This window comes from Gossypium hirsutum, chromosome A05 (genome assembly GCF_007990345.1).
Source record: "Gossypium hirsutum isolate 1008001.06 chromosome A05, Gossypium_hirsutum_v2.1, whole genome shotgun sequence".
In the NCBI taxonomy this organism is placed as follows: Eukaryota; Viridiplantae; Streptophyta; class Magnoliopsida; order Malvales; family Malvaceae; genus Gossypium; species Gossypium hirsutum.
In genome coordinates this window covers 11,494,127-11,511,790 of record NC_053428.1, presented here as the reverse complement: position 1 = coordinate 11,511,790, position 17,664 = coordinate 11,494,127, and the positions used below count along the sequence as shown (strand labels likewise).

The window sequence follows — 17,664 nt, the reverse complement described above, 5'->3', positions numbered from 1 at the left end:
TTGACTCATTTATTTCTGCAGCATATGTGATTGATTGATCTGATTTGATTTTTGACTATCACAGTTTATTTCGGGTCAGAGTTTCTTGAAAATGAACTTTTTGATATCTACTGATTTCAAAGTGCAAATCATACTACTACTACTGCTAAAATTTAGAAATTTCAACCCACTTTTGTAACCAAAACCTATCGGTCTTCAACAAAAACATTCGATTGTAGTTCTCTCTTCCACTCTCCTTTCCAACCTGATGTTACAGAAGATTGAAGAACTAATCTACCAAAACAAGTTGTGCTAGCTGCTTTCAAGTTTCCAACTGCTTAAAACTTACATTTGGAGTGGTAGTTTTAGTGAGTTTGGAGATCAACCATCTATTACATTGTAGACGCTTTAGCAAAGCTTGAAAATATGGAGGATTCATCTTGTAGAAGCGCATTTGGGTTACCTTCCTCCACCTGTACCATTATCAAATTTGAAACAGTTGTTCAATCATTTGAGATACTAAATTTCTAAAAATATCCAAAAATAAAATTGAATCTAATATCGAGAAGAAGCCAGACTATATTTTGTAAGTAATGCTAGAGGGGATCAGGAAGGAAAGAGGGGGATTTAAATGAATAAAACAATTAAGAAAATAAATAGAAAACGCACCAGAGTTCCTTGATTGAGAACAAATACATTGTCCATATTCAAAACTGTTGAAATACGGTGTGCGATTGTGATCACCGTCATTCCTTGGCATTCTGTGGATATAGTTTTCTGTAGAATTGAAGCTGTCTGCGTATCCACATTTGCAGTGCATTCGTCCAAACAAAGAACCTAAGATTTTCAATATTGTTAGTGCCTTCCAATCTCGGATTTAATTGTGATCACTGATATTATTATTTTAAAAGGGCAATACTAGCATTCTTTCTTTTGGAATATTATGAAGTAAAATAGAATTCTGCAACTCAAGTTCTATCTTTGGGGGAAAAGCCAAGTAAAAACTATTAGCTTGCTTCCCACAGTTATCCAAAGCAGTGTAACACATTGGTTATGCGTAGTGTTTTACGTTTGAATTTAATTTCATAAAATTTGAAACAGAACTTCAATAATAGAAAATTTGATGAAACAGCTATCATCTCTTTCTTAAAGTTAAATCCTCCAAAAGAAAGGAATCCGAAACAGTTGAAAATCTAATTTTTCATGCAAAAACATTTATAGTCTGACGAAATGAAAACATTTTGACACCAAGCACGTAGAACCGCACAAAAAAACTTAGTTATAGTTAGCAACCAGTTTATTAACTAGACTTGGATCAAGTAATTTTATTTAGTATCAGAGCATCATCTTTTAATTTACCTTAGAAGACTTGAGAAGAGCACGTGCAAGGCAAAGAAGCTGCCTTTGCCCAACAGAAAATGACGTCCCAGCTTCCTTTACCTTAGCTTCCAGTCCTCCTGCCACTTCTACTTCCTCCTTAACATGACATTTCTCCAAGACATCCCATATTTTCTCGTCGTTGCTCATCCAGAGAGGATCTAGGTTGTCCCTAGAGATAATAAGGAAGACAGCAACAAAACTAATTAAGTTGTAATGCAGTAAAGGTTAAGTACAAGCTGAATGTTATTATTTTTATATGGTGTACTAAGAAGACAGCCAGAGAGAGAAATGATAGCAAGGGGATAACATCAAATGACCTTCAATCCAACCAAGATTTTACGATTATATATTACAAAATCAAGAGAATATGCTGACCAAATTGGCCTTGAAATTATCACAATATATGTCAGACAAATGATCACAAAATTAGATTGTAGAGGAGTACCTTAATGATGCTTCAAATAAAAATGGGCTCTGGGGTACAACAGCCAAGCGTGCACGAAGATCTCTAACTGGAATATCAACTATGTTCAAGCCATCCACCAAAATCCGTCCTCCGCATATTGGGTTTAGGCGAAAAAGGGCATTCAAAACACTAGATTTTCCAGCACCAGTTCTTCCAACAATTCCAACCTGAGAATAATTTTATTTTATTTTAAAGGAGAAAAAACACCTTCAGGGAAATCTATCCAATCTGAGGACTTGGTCATAGATTGATCAAGTTGCAACAAACAAACTGCAAATCGCTTTAACCTGTGTTCCTCTTGCTATGGTGAAGGTGATATCATTTAGTGCTGCTGGTAAAGATGGGATATATTTCATGGTAACATTCTGAAATTCAACCACTCCTTCAAATGGCCAACTCGAATTTAAATACTGGAATCCACAGAGTTCTTCTTGAGGCACGTCCATATACTAGAAAGAGTATATCAGCATATAACCTGTAAATAGAATATTTATGAATGATAAAAGGAAAGAGCTATCTCACCTGAAGAGCTCTCTCCATTGAAACCATTTCTTTTTCTGTTTCAGTAAAACTTGTCAAGAAGCTTCCCAACAAGGAAACAATTGGAGCTGCATATGAAAGGGCTAATCCTACCTGTAGAAGAACATGGGACACAGATTATCCATTTGGCTCCCAGATACAAGGAAATACTAAAGAGCTTCAACGATTTCCTTTTATTCCTAAAATGAGTAGCCTACAAGTTCAATTTGAAGAAATTCAGGAATATACCAGCCCTGGGGTACCAAAACTAATTGGTAAACTTCCATAAGATCGAATGATAGCCATCACAGCAATAAATGATATTATGGATGCAGCTAATAACTGTTCAACACGAAAAAAACAATACCGATTACAAGCATAACTTCAGAATATAACTTTCACTGCATAAAGTTTTAGAATATACCTGAAGGCGCAGGGAAAGCCACAAACTTGCTACTAACTCTGAATATGAAGTTCTCTGATACTGTGCTACAAGCTCAGTGAATCTAGCCAAGAAATAATCCTGTTCAGATCCCAGTCATAACCGTCAATTATGTTCTTTTCCTCTCAAATTATTTATGCTTTTCATGTCATCTATTCATTTTCTTTGCCAAACTGTATATACAGTCAAGGTTCAGTCCCCAAAAATTTCAGGAAATTCAATGTGTAAACAACTTAAAGCTAAAATCAAGACACATATTTCAGGAAAACAAATTAAGGTTTGGGGATAGTTAGAGCATATGTAGTAACTGAGGCTAGAATGGACGTCAAACTGCATATGGTACTTTGCCCTTGGACATTGGCTCATTATATCAGTCCTATGCAGCTTCCATGAATAAATAGCAGAGTAATTATGAGCTCTCTAGCTGCTTTTTAAACAAACTAGAGGGCTTACACCTTCAGTTCACCTTAACGTTTCAACATTGAAACCCAAGTCACAAAGTACTTCAATGTATAGGGGTGACAGCTCAGTGTTCCTTTTTAAGACAAGCACTGTTATTTATTATGATTTTTCTTAAAATAATTCGAGATTCCATAACTAAAACAATTTGGAAATGGATAGAACTCTTACAAAAGGCAAGAATTCCAATTTTTCCCCTATGCAGGTTAAAACCTCACAACTCTCTGTAAATAAACAGCAGAATTGATGACTGTTATATCATATGTGACATACATTGAAAAGGTGAACTCCTTTCTATAGGAAAGAACAACAGCTAATACTATCTCTAAAATAATCAACACAAAATGAATTCAGAACCTGACTCTCATGTTCTTTAGAACATTTGAGCTTTTCTCCTTTGACCTATGAACATCTAAATGAACTAATAAATAAGGGATTACTAAAATCTGAAAATCTACCTCAGAATGGAAAGCTCGTATAGTTGATGATCCATCGAGTGTCTCTGTGAAGGATGCATAAATTGGAGAGCGTGAGACACTGTCCAACCTTCGCAGTTCTCTAGATGTCGACCTGTAGAAGAACTACAAAACTTTTGACTGAATAAAGAGAACCTATATATACAACCTCTGCAAACTTAAAATGAGCTTATTGTTAATTAATAGGTTCCACTCAGCTCTACCCCATTTCAAAGTCATTTTTCTTTTTTTAGTCTCGTATAAAATAGAATAAATATAATGAGTTCTGGAACCAAGGGTTTCACATCCACCTTAATACTTAAAATTGTCCGATAATTTCTAGATCTTCAGCTCCATTTCTTCCTGTTTTCAGCCATTTTGCTTCTTGAAATTTGAAATTTTCATTTATTCCCCACTATTCTCAATTCAAACAAGTTTGCATTTATGCATCTACTCAGATATACAGATACACCTCCTTAAGTTCTGTAAGAATCGATAAACCATAAATATGTTCTAAAGAATGGACATGACAAAGTCAAGCAAATACCTGCAGCTTGCTATAGATGTACCAAAATGGAAATAGTAGAAGCAAGAAAAAGACCTACAAAATTTAAGCAAATTGTTTCCATCAAAATTTCATCACTAGGGCTATTTAATTTATTGAAATCTGGAAGACTGTAGAATCAAAGTAATGGATGTCCAAAATACCTGAACATAGGACAAAACTACCGCTATTCCTAACAGGCCCACAAAATTAGCCAGGAGAATGTTGAGGATGAATGGGAGAGAATCATCAATTGTATAGAGATCCGATGAGAACCTATATGGTAAACCAAATAAGTTCTATATCTGCTAATACATCTTAAACTTACATGATCTCCAGTAGGCAACTGTGTCTAACCTGTTAAGTATTCGTCCACCTGGTGTTTGATCAAAGAACTGGGCAGGTGCATTAATAACCTTATTAAGCAGTGTATTATGCACCTGAACTGCAGCTTTTAGACCGCCAAATGCAAATGAGAAAGCCCTCACCAAGGTCAGAGAAGAATTAATGATGCAGAAGATGCAAAGTACCAGCTGTACCACCATTTAATACGTCAATCAGAAAACAGAAGAAGCCTATAAATGACTGGTACCCTTCTCTCTATACCACCTCACACCCTCACTTCTTTCCCTTTCTTTTCTGGTTGCTTTATATTCTCCCTAATGCAGAACTACCATAACATGGCTATATCTGAAAGGTGCATATATCACTTATTATGAGCTGAATGGGAGGCTTAGACCATATAGAATTTGTAGGATGAAAATCCAATAGTAGTCGGACAAGAGGCATAATGAAGTAGTTAGATCTAAGGACAGGAGTTTCAATCAAATATCACACCATGAAAAGATTTTGGAGACTAAATGTTCTAATGTTTAGGCTGTTGCCTTTCCAAGTCAACTCAAGTTGGTCTGGGTTGAATTTTGAGAAATCTAAGACAGGCTGCTGGAATTCAGATCAGCATTTGACACTTCTGCTCTGCCAAAGATGGCAATTAGTGAAGTCTTGGATTGGATAAGGTTTTGGTCATTCACTTTTCAAGTTGGTTGTTGAGTGTTTGGATAAGTTTTAACAAGCACACTCCTGGTGTCAATTCAGGATTTTATTTAATCAGTGTATAACCCGAACATGCTAATTGTTGGAGAATCCACCTCTAAATCAACTGGGAATAACTGAATTATTTCCATGGGACAAATATTTTTTCAAAAAGTGTGCGCGTGAGTGAGAGACAAAAAGGGACTCCATTACCAGGTTAAAGATAATGTAACATTCTGAAATTATGCTCAAAAGAAAGAAAATGCTATATATGATATAAAGTTTCACCTAAGTTGTGCTCAAAATCACGGCTTACTTCTTGTATAATAACACAAAACGAAAAGAACCCATAAATTAAACTATTGACAGTGGAATTATGCAATATTTTACTAGACAAAATTTTTAAAGAGAAAAGTATGCATGGCTATTGCAATTCTCTATGCGGTGATGGGAGCTACCAGATAAAAGGATGTTGAGTATTTTCCTTGACTGATCCCTGTTGTATCAACCCAATATGATAGCCACAAATCATTTCCATTTCGAGAAGCTTGCATTAAGATTGCAGAAAGCAATATCACAACTGAAATGAACCAACCAGCAAATCCAGCATACTTTCTGAGAAGGAAACAGATTATAAATTGTAAAAATCTAACAATCAAAGGGAAAAAATGGAACCTAGCATCACAAATGGTGAGCAGAAAATACAAACGACTTACTTGTAAACAATAAGTTCAACTTTACCCTCTTTCCTCTGCTCAGCTTCAATAATATCTTGTGCTTCCAGTGGGACATCCAAAGTATTATTCTCCAACAGGGGGCTTTGTTTGTCCATGTAGGAAGTATTTGTGCTGTATAATTTACTATGAATATATGATGCATCAAATTCATTAACTGATGCGAACCCCGAATATGCTGAAACTGCCAAGTCAGACGAGTTTCCTACCCACTTCACGTGCCCTCTTTCCATTACAACAATCATGTCAGCAGAAGATATTGCCTGTTAGGGTTGAAAGAATTTATCAGATAGCAAAAGAAAATTTACTTAAATTACGCACAAATTATTTCCTTTATGATCACATTCATTAATATGCATTATCAACCACTACATTCAACATTTAACTTTATTCCAAGAACCAAACTTAGTGAAAGACTAAAATTACAAATACAGCAACAGACAACTCATGCTCCATTTGCAGCTTCTTTAAAGAGTCTACATATGGAAATTTAACTTAAGTTGAAATAGAAGTTTTCAAAGCTAACAATTCTGAGGTAATTACAGACCATCCTAACCTGGAAATCCATATATATGAGTTTCAGGGTAATTAATGACTTTCTAAAGTGTTTCAAAAATGCTTATGTTATGTTAAAATCAATAGACTTATGCCGCTGTCTATGCAAATATATGGCTGATAATCGAGTAAAACCAACAGAAACCACACAATAACCTGGACATTATGAGTACAGAGGATACGAGTCTTATGTTCCACAAGAGGACCAAGAATAGCATTTTGCAAAATCCATTTAGCAACATGTGCATCAACTGCACTAAGGATGTCATCAAGCAAATAAACATCGGAACCCTGATACATGGCCCTGCTTAAAAAGCACAGTAAGCACCGATTATTTGTCAGTATAAATAACAATATTTCGTGCTAATTTCTCCAGAAGCTAACATCAACAAGCACGCAACGATTATGAACCTTGCTAAAGCAAGACGAGCTCTCTGTCCACCTGATAAATTAGTTCCTTTCTCTCCAATATAAGCCAAGTCACGTCCAGCCATCAATGAAATATCAACATCTAGAGCACATGCCTCTAAAACATCTGCGTACCTGATCAATGTATAAAAAAGATATACATGATATAAATGAGAAATCTGGTTCTACATGTGTTCTCTCTCATGATATAGCATACTCAAATGTTAGACGAAAGATTGGCACTCATTTAATCATTGTAGATCACAATAATATATAATCTTAGATGGATTACTTTTACAGTCTCAAACACAAATTTAAGCATCTGTAGAAACTAGGATCAATTTACACCAGAATAAAAAATTTCAACTGTTTCGCCCTTTCATATCTGCTTATGTAATTCACATTTTTCTGAATTAACTACTGGATTTGAAACTTTGTTCATGTAAATAGAGCTTCCACACTTGCCAAGTTGATTATGAATATCAATCTGTCTCCATTCCATGATAGAATTTAACTGTTACACACGCACATACCATTTAAGTCATTTTTCTAAAATTTGACAGACATGATTATTGGAAAGTTTAAATAATTCAGTCAATTAGATTGAAGCATTTCAAATGTTCTTTTTTTTTTTTTTTTGGGCACTCATCATGTATCTGTTTCATAGTCTTAGTCTGACTAAAATACTTATTATTTATTTATTATGAACCTTAGTTATTATAAATCTGTATATGAATATCACTTTTTACTTGTATATAGTTGATGAATATAGCATAACAGTGAGCTCATTCTTAAGAAAAACTATGTTACCAATTTTCATAGATGGTATCAAAGCTAGTGCAATTTGATTACAGTAACTGTTTTTGTTTCTGGTTCTACTTTGTTATTTATGCCAAAAAATAGTATTTCCTGCAAGCTTTTATGCTGATTAAAAAGAAAAAAGAAAGATCACAGACTTATTCCTCATTTCACCTAACCACTGACAACTTGTGTCTACCTGCAACTTTTCCATACTTTTCTTACATCAATCATATTTTGTCATTTCAACCCTCTGCTACTTCTACCTTAAAAAAAGGACAAAAATCAAGTTTACCAATTCCAATCTTATCCAAAGTTCTTTAGTTCAATGGACTAGATCAAAGCATTTGGGTTTTTCTAATTCTCTCAATAGGATGATACCTTTGGGAATCTAGATTCTTTCCAAACAATATATTGTCACGTATTGTTCCAGATAAGATCCATGGAACCTACAATATCAAAAAATGAAAATATAAGAACATATTATAGAGTATAGGAACCTGAAGAACCTAGTGAATATACTACTTTTAACATTGTCAATACCTGTGGTGCATATGCAACAGAACCACTTGAATATATTGATCCAAAAACAAGCCTCATTTCTCCCAATATAGAATTTAACAATGATGATTTGCCTGAACCAACCTGAACATAGCATATACCAGTGATGTGGATGTAGGAAACATTGGATCCTCCAAATACAGTTATACTAGTGCAGATCTATAATTGTATCTACTACTAGGTTCCATTTCATTTTTCTCCCACGCAAGCAGCAAGTAAAAGAAAAAATATCTACAACTAAATCACTTTTTTCTGTCACTTTTAACAGAATGAATATGATGCAAAAGAAGCTGCAAATGATAACTCTTAATCTCTTCTTGGGACGAAGGATGGAAAGGAGTAAGGATGGAAAATTTGTTAATCTAATGGTTACAATACAAAATAGGAAAGTGGTCATTAATCTTAACCATTTGATTAACTAATTTTCCATCCTTCATACCAAGCAAAGCCTTACTGATACAATAAAAATTAATACATAAACTGTAGATCTCTATATGTTATATCGCATAAATTCGTAAAGCAATTGAGTTTCGCTAGGAATCAATAAAAATACTAATATATAGTAACACTACTTCAGGAGGTAGAATCAGAACTAGCATGATCTCATTTATCAACAAGTTTTAAGCCAGAAAGTAATAAGTTGAATATTATGAATATAATGGAACATGGAAAGCTCATGCTATCATCCAAAAATGTTAGATAAGATAATTTCTCCCACTAAGGATTTGAAACTAATCTGTGCTTTCCTTGTGGCAGGAAATGCGTGTATCAGTTAGATGATTCTATTCAAAATTTCTTCATAAACCTTTTTTTGCAAAAAAAAAAAAATAGAACCAAGGTAAAGGATTTCAATCAGAACAAAAGAAAGAATGAAACAGTTGTCATCACATTTTAATGGCCACACGATAGTACACCTAGCAATACTTTGACAGTGCCCTTCTGTATACAATCTTGATATGCAATCCCTTCTCACACTATGAATGAAAATGCACCTATATATCATCTCTAAAGAGAAGAAAAAAAAGAAGCAATTATATAGGGGGAGGGAAAGAGGAGAAAAACTAGAGAGCATATGCATGTAATTCTGACCTCCTGTATTTCTATGAAGAGGCATACTCAAGGAAAGACACTATGTTTCTCAAATTAAATAAACCTGATAAGTATCTTGTGTCAAAATTAAGAAATTCTACTGTGCAAATATTTTGTATTATCTTGTGTATTACTTGTGCCTGCTGCTTAGTAGAATAGTGTTGTTCACTATTACCAAGAAATGAAAAGGAACCTCTAGAAATGCAGGAATATGGAGACGCTAAGTAACAAAGAGACATGAATCTGAAAATGGATAATCAAATTAGCTTCTCCAAAATTTTGCACAATAGATCCCATTTCTTACAAATAGTCTTTTTTTTATGTTAAAACTTTCTACTTTCTTAATGTCCCCTAAATCCACGTTTATAATTTTCCATTGAATGCAGGCATAAGTACCATTTTTGTAGGAAATTACGTTTACTAGTTTGTTCATATCCTTACTATGTCATGAAACACTCAGAAAGAAAAGACGGCACTTTAAAGATAGAGCAGAATAGTAAAATAGCCTCAAGGAATATATTGCACCTCTCCAACTACTGCAACCAAAAGACCCTTTGGGAGACTTAGTGTGACATGATTCAAAACCAAATTCTGATCTTCATCATCGCTTGACCAAGCACAAGATGCATCATGCATAACTACTACCATATCATTGGAGACAAGATCATATTTTTCATTTGAGAAACTTGGTTGAAATTTAGCTTTCTGTTCCAGTTCAGGTTTTTGTTCTGAACAACAAAGGAACCTGCTCAACCTTCTGCTAGATATAAAGGCCTGCAGAAAAGCAAGGAAAAATAAGGCATTTTCATTCTCAATAATAACTAGACCTGTCAATTCTTATACCCAAACCCGAATACCCAACCCAATTTGCAACAAAAGGTCAACAACCCAAACATGCCCAATCCAAACCCGTAAACAACTCAAACAAGTAGCCTAAAATGACCCGACTTGGAAACCCAACCAGGAAGTCGAAATACCGAACCCAAAATAACCTGAAAATTTTAAAACCTGAATTGATCCAAGCCAGATTGACCCAATCCAAAACCCACACAGAACACCCAATTGACAGGTTTAACAATAACTGCTACTAAGTATGAGTAGCTGTTCTAAGCTCATTGTAGATCATGTACAAGGGAACTCACATCAATAAGTCCATTGATAACCCATGGGAATGAATTGAGAGGAGATATCAAATTATTAAAAAGAGCAAGACATGTGAAAACCTGAAACAATGATTCATAGAAATTTTAGCTTCATATTATTCTTTAGATAACATTTGAAACCAAAATGGAAATAAACAGGGAGTTTTGCACAGAAATATAGCCTAAATACCATTGCAGCATCGAGCTGATGTCCCATCAATGTAAAGAGTCCAAATGTGCATAAAGAGAAAAGAGTTGGTGTTGTAGCCCAAAAGAATACACACCAGGCATCCAAGTACTTCCGTGTCTAAAATTCAAAAAGTAATTAAAATCAAAACCTATCCACCTACTGTAAGAAAACAGAATCAGTAATGTTAATTATATTAATCTAAAAATGCCCAAGAATAAAAGCATGGCATCATACAGCTAAGTGTTTCAATTCCAAAGATCTTGTATCCATCAACCAACTAGAGAAAAGGATCTCCCAGCTATACATCTTTAAAGTGCGAATGTGAGCCAAAAGTTCCCCTGTCCTCCTAATCCTGCCAAAGAACATTTAGAAGTAAAGCATTTCTACAATTAGTACTATTCATGAACTTCTGGTGTCACTATAATTGTTACTCTTCAATCATCATCAGCATAATGATAATCCTTTATTGTCCAAATGTGAAATGCTTTATTGTCCACAAGCAAACAATACGAACTTTGAAATGCTTTCATCACTAGAACCATTCATCTCACGTGATGCAGCAGTTTGACTATCTCAGTGCATTAGTTAACAGCTTGTTAACAATCTCTGTTTTATGGCCAACCACAGAACGAAGTTCTGCCTAGATATTTCAAGCTTAAGCCAAAGTGTCAAACAAGCTTAAACCATGTCATCTTGCTAACCTTAGTTTAAACTGCCAAACATGCAGTTTTGGTTGCAATCTCTCCCTTATCACCATGAATCTGTACTATTTATTTGCTTGTGAAATTTGTTCTGTTTTCTGTTTTGATCTGAAAGTAACCTTAATACATTTTTCTCATACATCAGTAACATTAGCCTTTTGTCGCTCAACCAAATTCAATAATTGCATTTGCGTATCCATCCATTTAATCAACTAAGGCCCGCTTGATAGTTAGCAGTCAGACCAGAAGGTATTTCTGCAATCACCAAGCTCAAATTTTTTGCTTTTAATATTTTCCTCCAACCCAAGTAGCATCATTTGTGGACTTTAACCCCCGTAAACTTCTTGGCTTTATCTTCATCGAGCAAATGGTTTAGACAAGCTCAATGTTTTGGCAAACTTCACTGTGCTATAATAATTTATGTAAAAAGATGAACATACCTCTCATCCTTCTGCTTCATCATTTTCTCAGTGGCACTGGCAATCAATTCAGAGATCCATTTATTTACTGCAGATATAAAATTTCAACAATAAGAATTAAGTGCCACATCATCTGAGAAAATCTTCAATAAGGAATGTAAAGTAATTAGGCAGTTCCACAGTTAGATTACTCTAGGCTGATCTGTAGAGTATTTATCTGCACCATATTATACTAAAATGATCTTTACTTTTCCTAGCCTGAAGAGTCTAGAGAGACTTTCAACTAGAATCATGGTGACATAACTGAAAGCAAAGTTTTACAATAACAGTCATTACCAACACAGAAAACATCATATTTCACATTATACGCAAAGTAAAACCTATTTAAGAAACAAACTCTCATAATTTATTGCAATTAGTGGCCACTCTTCTGAAGATGAAGTTTACTATAGGAATTTGTATTTTAGATTTAAAACTAGGATCAGAAAATGAAATATTAAAGAGTATTTCTTCAAAGAGTGCAACATTCCAATCTCCACCTTATATCACTATTGCTACTTTATTTTAAAGCAATCGAAAAATTTTACCAATTCTCTCAAAGAGAGTGATTTCCAAACGATACACATGAACTATTTTTCTTGCATGGTGTGATAACTACTAATTTATTATATCAGAAACATATTTCTGAGATTTACCAATTTTTAGTTGCTTATTCTACCTCATTCTTGAAAATGTGTTATTTGCAGAAAATGACCTCTCTTTTGTGCTGGATGTATGAGCTTTTAAAATTCATTGTATACATGGATGTTTGAGCTTTTAAACCTTCTGCATTTTTTCCAGAGAGATTTTATTATGAATTGTCAAATACATTCGTGAAAATCACAGGTATATACCAAGTAAAACATCCAAAAAAGGAAAAAAGCTCTACCCGTCAAGAAGCATCCTACCTTTTCAAAACAAGTTGGCTATCGCTTTGGCAGCAAGTCTTATGCTAGTTTCTTAGCCCTTGGAGGAGGTATGGATACCTTTTAAACTTACTAGTCTACGAGAAGGCCAGTCTAGTATATTTAGCAGTAGTAAAATCAACCACAATAATATAGAGATTTGTCCATCAAAATGTAAAAAGGCCATAAAAAGCCAAGAGCCTGTAGGTTTTGTTGATTACCAAACCCCAAACAAACAGAAAGTTTCATACACTGAATTGACCAAACGCCCCTACATGGAGGATGCATGGACAAGTATGCTTAAATAGTATAGTAACTACAGAACCAAATAAAGAAAATTGCTAATGTAAGATTAAGAGTTAATTTATACCCAAAATGAAATTAAATCTTAATTTCTAGCACTACCTGGTATTAGTAAGATGGTTATTGCAAGTCCAGCCATGAAAGCCAATTTGACTTGCGTATACAGAAGATACAGTGCAACTCCAATTTGTATAGGTAGGCTGAAAAAAATTGTAAGCGAGAGGTCATACAAGAGATCTGCTTTAGATTCAACCTAACATTACAGCACAAGAAGTGGGCCTTTTTATTCCTGAAAGAAAAACTAACTATATTTCTAGTAACATGATATGACTATTCATAGTTTGTGTTTAATGATTCTCATTTCATGATTTCAAAACTTTGTGATAATAAAGATAAAAAAGGATAATGATGCAGTACTGACAGCTTTGATGCTAGGAAAATATCTATGTTTATGTCTTCACCTCTTTCCACAAAGATATCTTACTCTTACTATGCAATTTATAGAACAGCTTGCTTTAGGAGTTATGTGTGATTTAAGAGATTACCTCCACATGTCATGGAAACTGTTGCATAAATTGACAGTTCGATCAGCGTCTATAGACATAAATGTTTGAATTTCCCCCTCCGAAAACTTTGATCGTTCTGCTATGCTGACTGATAAACACTGATGAAAGTTTGTGAATGTAAAATCGATGATAAAACATTGCTCAAATATACAAAGGAATGAAAGGCCCAAATAAATATGACATAGTGGTTTCAGTTATGAACAATATCAATCTCAACAACCAAAGTATAAGGTTACCAAGTAGAAGGGAGAGAGAGGCTAGACCAATAATTTCAAAAAGTGTCTTACAACAATTATCAAAGTAAATACTAAAATTGAAAGGTATAACATCGAAGGGAAAAAAAATCTTAACTCTATCTATAAAAATCATTATAGCACCAATGAACCATTTCCAACCATTCTACAAGGACTAACTTGCATTCCAAAAGCTAAAACAAAATCAAATTCACTACAGAAACAGAGAAACTGCAAACTAGTTTTAGGTTCACTGTTCGTTGGAGTATGAATCTGGAACATAAAACTACACTTCTGCTGTTAATCTGTCACATCCTAATTAATCCTACCTTCATTCTCTGTATCAAGGAATATGGCTAGTTCTAGTCATTTCCTGGCATCCATATTCATTAAACCACCCTCACTGTTAGTTTTGTATAGAAAGCAATCAAGTGCAGACAGCACATCTGACGCTTATGACTGACCTCTCCATTCTAATCAATCTCTTTTCTCACCATAGAATATATAATTTAGATTATCATGATAGATAATTTTCTTGAGCGTTGCAACAGCCAGAAAGACTTTGATGTAAAAGATGCCAGCATGTATTCTATGACCATTTTAATAAACTCGTTTCTATTGGTGAAAAAGGTAATAACCATGTCTTCCTTTTCAATATATGTGCAAAAGTAGTTACACTTAATACAAAAAATGTTCTGATCCATTTAATCCTGAGAGTGCTAGCCTTCATTTTACATTATATTGCATGACAATTTGCATGCATGGTAAAGAACTAGAGTGATCATTTTTTTTCATTTTGTTGGATATAGTAGTCGAAATAAATTCCCAACTTCCTCAGATTATCATGAAATTTCTCAAAAACTGTGCAAATGCATCTCTTATCACTGCAATCATTAATACAAGCAAAGGACAGAGTTCTTGTTTCCATCCCGGATATTGAGACAGACACCAGCAAATTTGAAAAAATATACAAGCAAAATGCATCTTTTAGTTAACTTTTGAAAATTCACATTAGGAAATTTTGAAAGAATTAGCACATACCTTATGATAGATAACAGTCATGATACTAGATCGTAACTTTAGCTTCAGCTTTGAAAGATGGAAAGTATACTGTGTATCAGAAAAGGATCTGCATGATTGGGGTAAGCATTTATTAATTATTACATTTAAACAACAAAAAATTAGTCAGGCATCATTCTTTAAGACAAAAGAATTGATCAAAGGGGCCAAAGGGGAAAAAAAGCTGTTATAAGAAATGAATCTTAAGAGAGATAAGAGGAAAAGAAAGCATTTCTAGATTTATATATTTCACATATTCTCAATTCAAGGATTTCACAAGAATTCTGAACAACATTATAAACACATACATTAAACTATATGGTATTTTACTACATTTCAAGTACTAATCTGGATATTATCTTTCATGCCTAAACCCTGTTCCATATTAGCATGCCAGTGTAGTAAGTCGGCAACCCATTAATAGTTTGCTGTAAACTTTCCATTTCCTGATGAATGATGTAATTATTGTGTTTCTAATAAGTAGATAAAAGATAACTTAAAGGCTTAAGAGAAATTAAAATATGGTGAAAACAAAATTAATCCTCTTGTTGTCTGTTTACAAGTGGTCCAGAATGAATAGAAAAACAAGAATCCAGCACATATAACAGATATAGTTTTACTTGAATCGATCCAAACTAAATATATACCCAAGGGCCCAAAACATGCTAAACATATTTTTCCTACTTTAGGACACATTTTAGTTGCAAAATCTAAGCAGACCAATACAAGGAAACACAAACATAGAGAGAAAATAAGTACAAAAATGTATAAAATCATCATTGATTATTTAGCAAAAGCTCACTTGACAACTGATACTAGGCCTAACGATATTGCAAGAACATAGCCATCCAAATTTCCAGAACCTGACCAAAGAAAAACAAGTCGCATAAGCAAGGTCAACATAAGTATATTTCCAATTAAAACTTCATTATAATTTAATTATCATGAAGCCCTAGTTAGTTACAAACGGTTTGCAAGAAAAAGTCATGTTGTCTTCTTGGAAAAACTATAAACTTAACAGAAAGAGAGAAACTTAGCTCAACTGAATTCATAAATTCGGCAAGAGATATTTCAAATTACAGAATATGCATATAACAAAAATACTGACTTGTGATCTAAAGCAACATGACATATCATTATGGTTGCAATAGAAAGATAGAGATAACACCAGATATCCAAGAGATCAACAGAACATGGTCTCATTGATGTACGAACAATGACCCTTATGTCAAATCATACGTTAGAATAAAGGCTAACTTTTCATACAGACAAAAAAAGTTAACTAGAAAGTATTATCCCCCCTCCTTTACTTACCCTTCATTCCCCACAATCCAATCAAACCCTGGGTAATGACAAAGATGGTTTTCCTTGAGAGGTGATCAGGAACAGTTCTTTAAAACAGCAGAAACTGGTAGAAACCTCAATCCTAGTATCCTAAGAATCCTTTTATGGAGCTCTCTTTATCATCTCATGTGGGACAGATGCGGGAACTAACAAAAAGCAGAACAGTAATATGACCCAACTCATTGAAGGCTTGAACTTATACACAAAACTATGAATCTTATTAAGTAGAACCAAAAACAGTACCAAGCACTCAGTTACAGATTATAGAATAAGTTGCATAAGATAATAACAGTTGCAATTTAGATGTTTTATCACATTCACTAATATAGTATTTGGTTTAATTGTATCATACTGGAATACAGAAAAAGTAATTAATCATTCCAAAGTATAGAGAAATATTAAAAATGAAATAAGTGATGCAACAAAACTAGGGAGGTGGTGACCTCTGACATCTTTCCAGGATTAGTACTATGCAAACCTTGTTGAAGAAACCGAATTAGCTTATTCAGAAGCAGTGGTCCAGCAAAACCAATGAAATCATTAAAAACCTGCAAAAAGCAATATTATACATGTGGTAGGAAAAACTTAAAATTCATATAAAGCAACTTGAAAACTTCAGCCAGGGATCTTTTATTTTCTACAAGTTGAACCCCAGAATTCCACATAAGCAAGTAGACCTCAATTTCTAAAAATGTTTTATATGCATTATGGAACACAAAGTTTCATCAACATACAAGCTTCTATTTTCATTCTTTTATTGAACCATAAAGAACTTCAAGATGTCCTCTCAAGCACTGCATAGAGTAAGAATACCTTTAATAAACCTAGACGAAATATGGCCATCCATATGCAGAGAAGATTGCTCTAAATAATGATGCATTTGAGGAAGAATATGTGCTGGTGTTGCCAGCAGCTTAATAGTTTTGTGACATAGAAGGATCCATATCAGTCGGCAGCAAAAGTAAATCATCAAAGCCAAGCTGCTTTCCCAAACCAGAATTCATTACAGAAATGATAGATCTGAACACAATATGATCCAACAGCCCTGCATTCTTCTCTTTGACAACCAAGTGACATGCAAAATATTAATATAGTTTACTACTTAGACAAAAAAAAGGAAAACAAGACACATTTTGTACTGAAATACAAAAAAATAAAAAAACACAATAAGATTGCATGCTATTCTTGGATAGATACAATGGACAGTAATTATAGCACCAAGCAAGCCCTAAAAGTATGATATACAGGAAATACAAGGAATACACATTATAAAGACACAAGTCATTGATCCAAAAAGACTTACACATATGACTGAGTACATATATCATCAAAATTTTTAATG

The 17,664-nt window shown here is 33.9% G+C and overlaps 1 protein-coding gene across 1 annotated transcript in view; it reads right to left on the bottom strand.

The window, feature by feature from the left end:
* Nucleotides 1-81: 81 nt before the first annotated feature.
* LOC107958463 (ABC transporter C family member 13) overlaps nt 82-17,664 on the bottom strand; it is a 26,566-nt gene continuing 8,983 nt past the window's right edge. The window contains 25 exon segments of the mRNA XM_041113371.1: nt 82-452; nt 649-816; nt 1,339-1,528; nt 1,805-1,992; nt 2,113-2,274; nt 2,348-2,458; nt 2,594-2,686; nt 2,769-2,867; nt 3,704-3,826; nt 4,248-4,301; nt 4,409-4,520; nt 4,602-4,777; nt 5,735-5,891; nt 5,993-6,273; nt 6,722-6,869; nt 6,977-7,108; nt 8,153-8,220; nt 8,315-8,416; nt 9,947-10,195; nt 10,564-10,644; nt 10,754-10,870; nt 10,988-11,105; nt 11,895-11,961; nt 13,223-13,320; nt 13,666-13,784. Coding sequence (XP_040969305.1) covers nt 372-452; nt 649-816; nt 1,339-1,528; nt 1,805-1,992; nt 2,113-2,274; nt 2,348-2,458; nt 2,594-2,686; nt 2,769-2,867; nt 3,704-3,826; nt 4,248-4,301; nt 4,409-4,520; nt 4,602-4,777; nt 5,735-5,891; nt 5,993-6,273; nt 6,722-6,869; nt 6,977-7,108; nt 8,153-8,220; nt 8,315-8,416; nt 9,947-10,195; nt 10,564-10,644; nt 10,754-10,870; nt 10,988-11,105; nt 11,895-11,961; nt 13,223-13,320; nt 13,666-13,784 — 3,294 coding nt within the window. The 3' untranslated portion in view covers nt 82-371.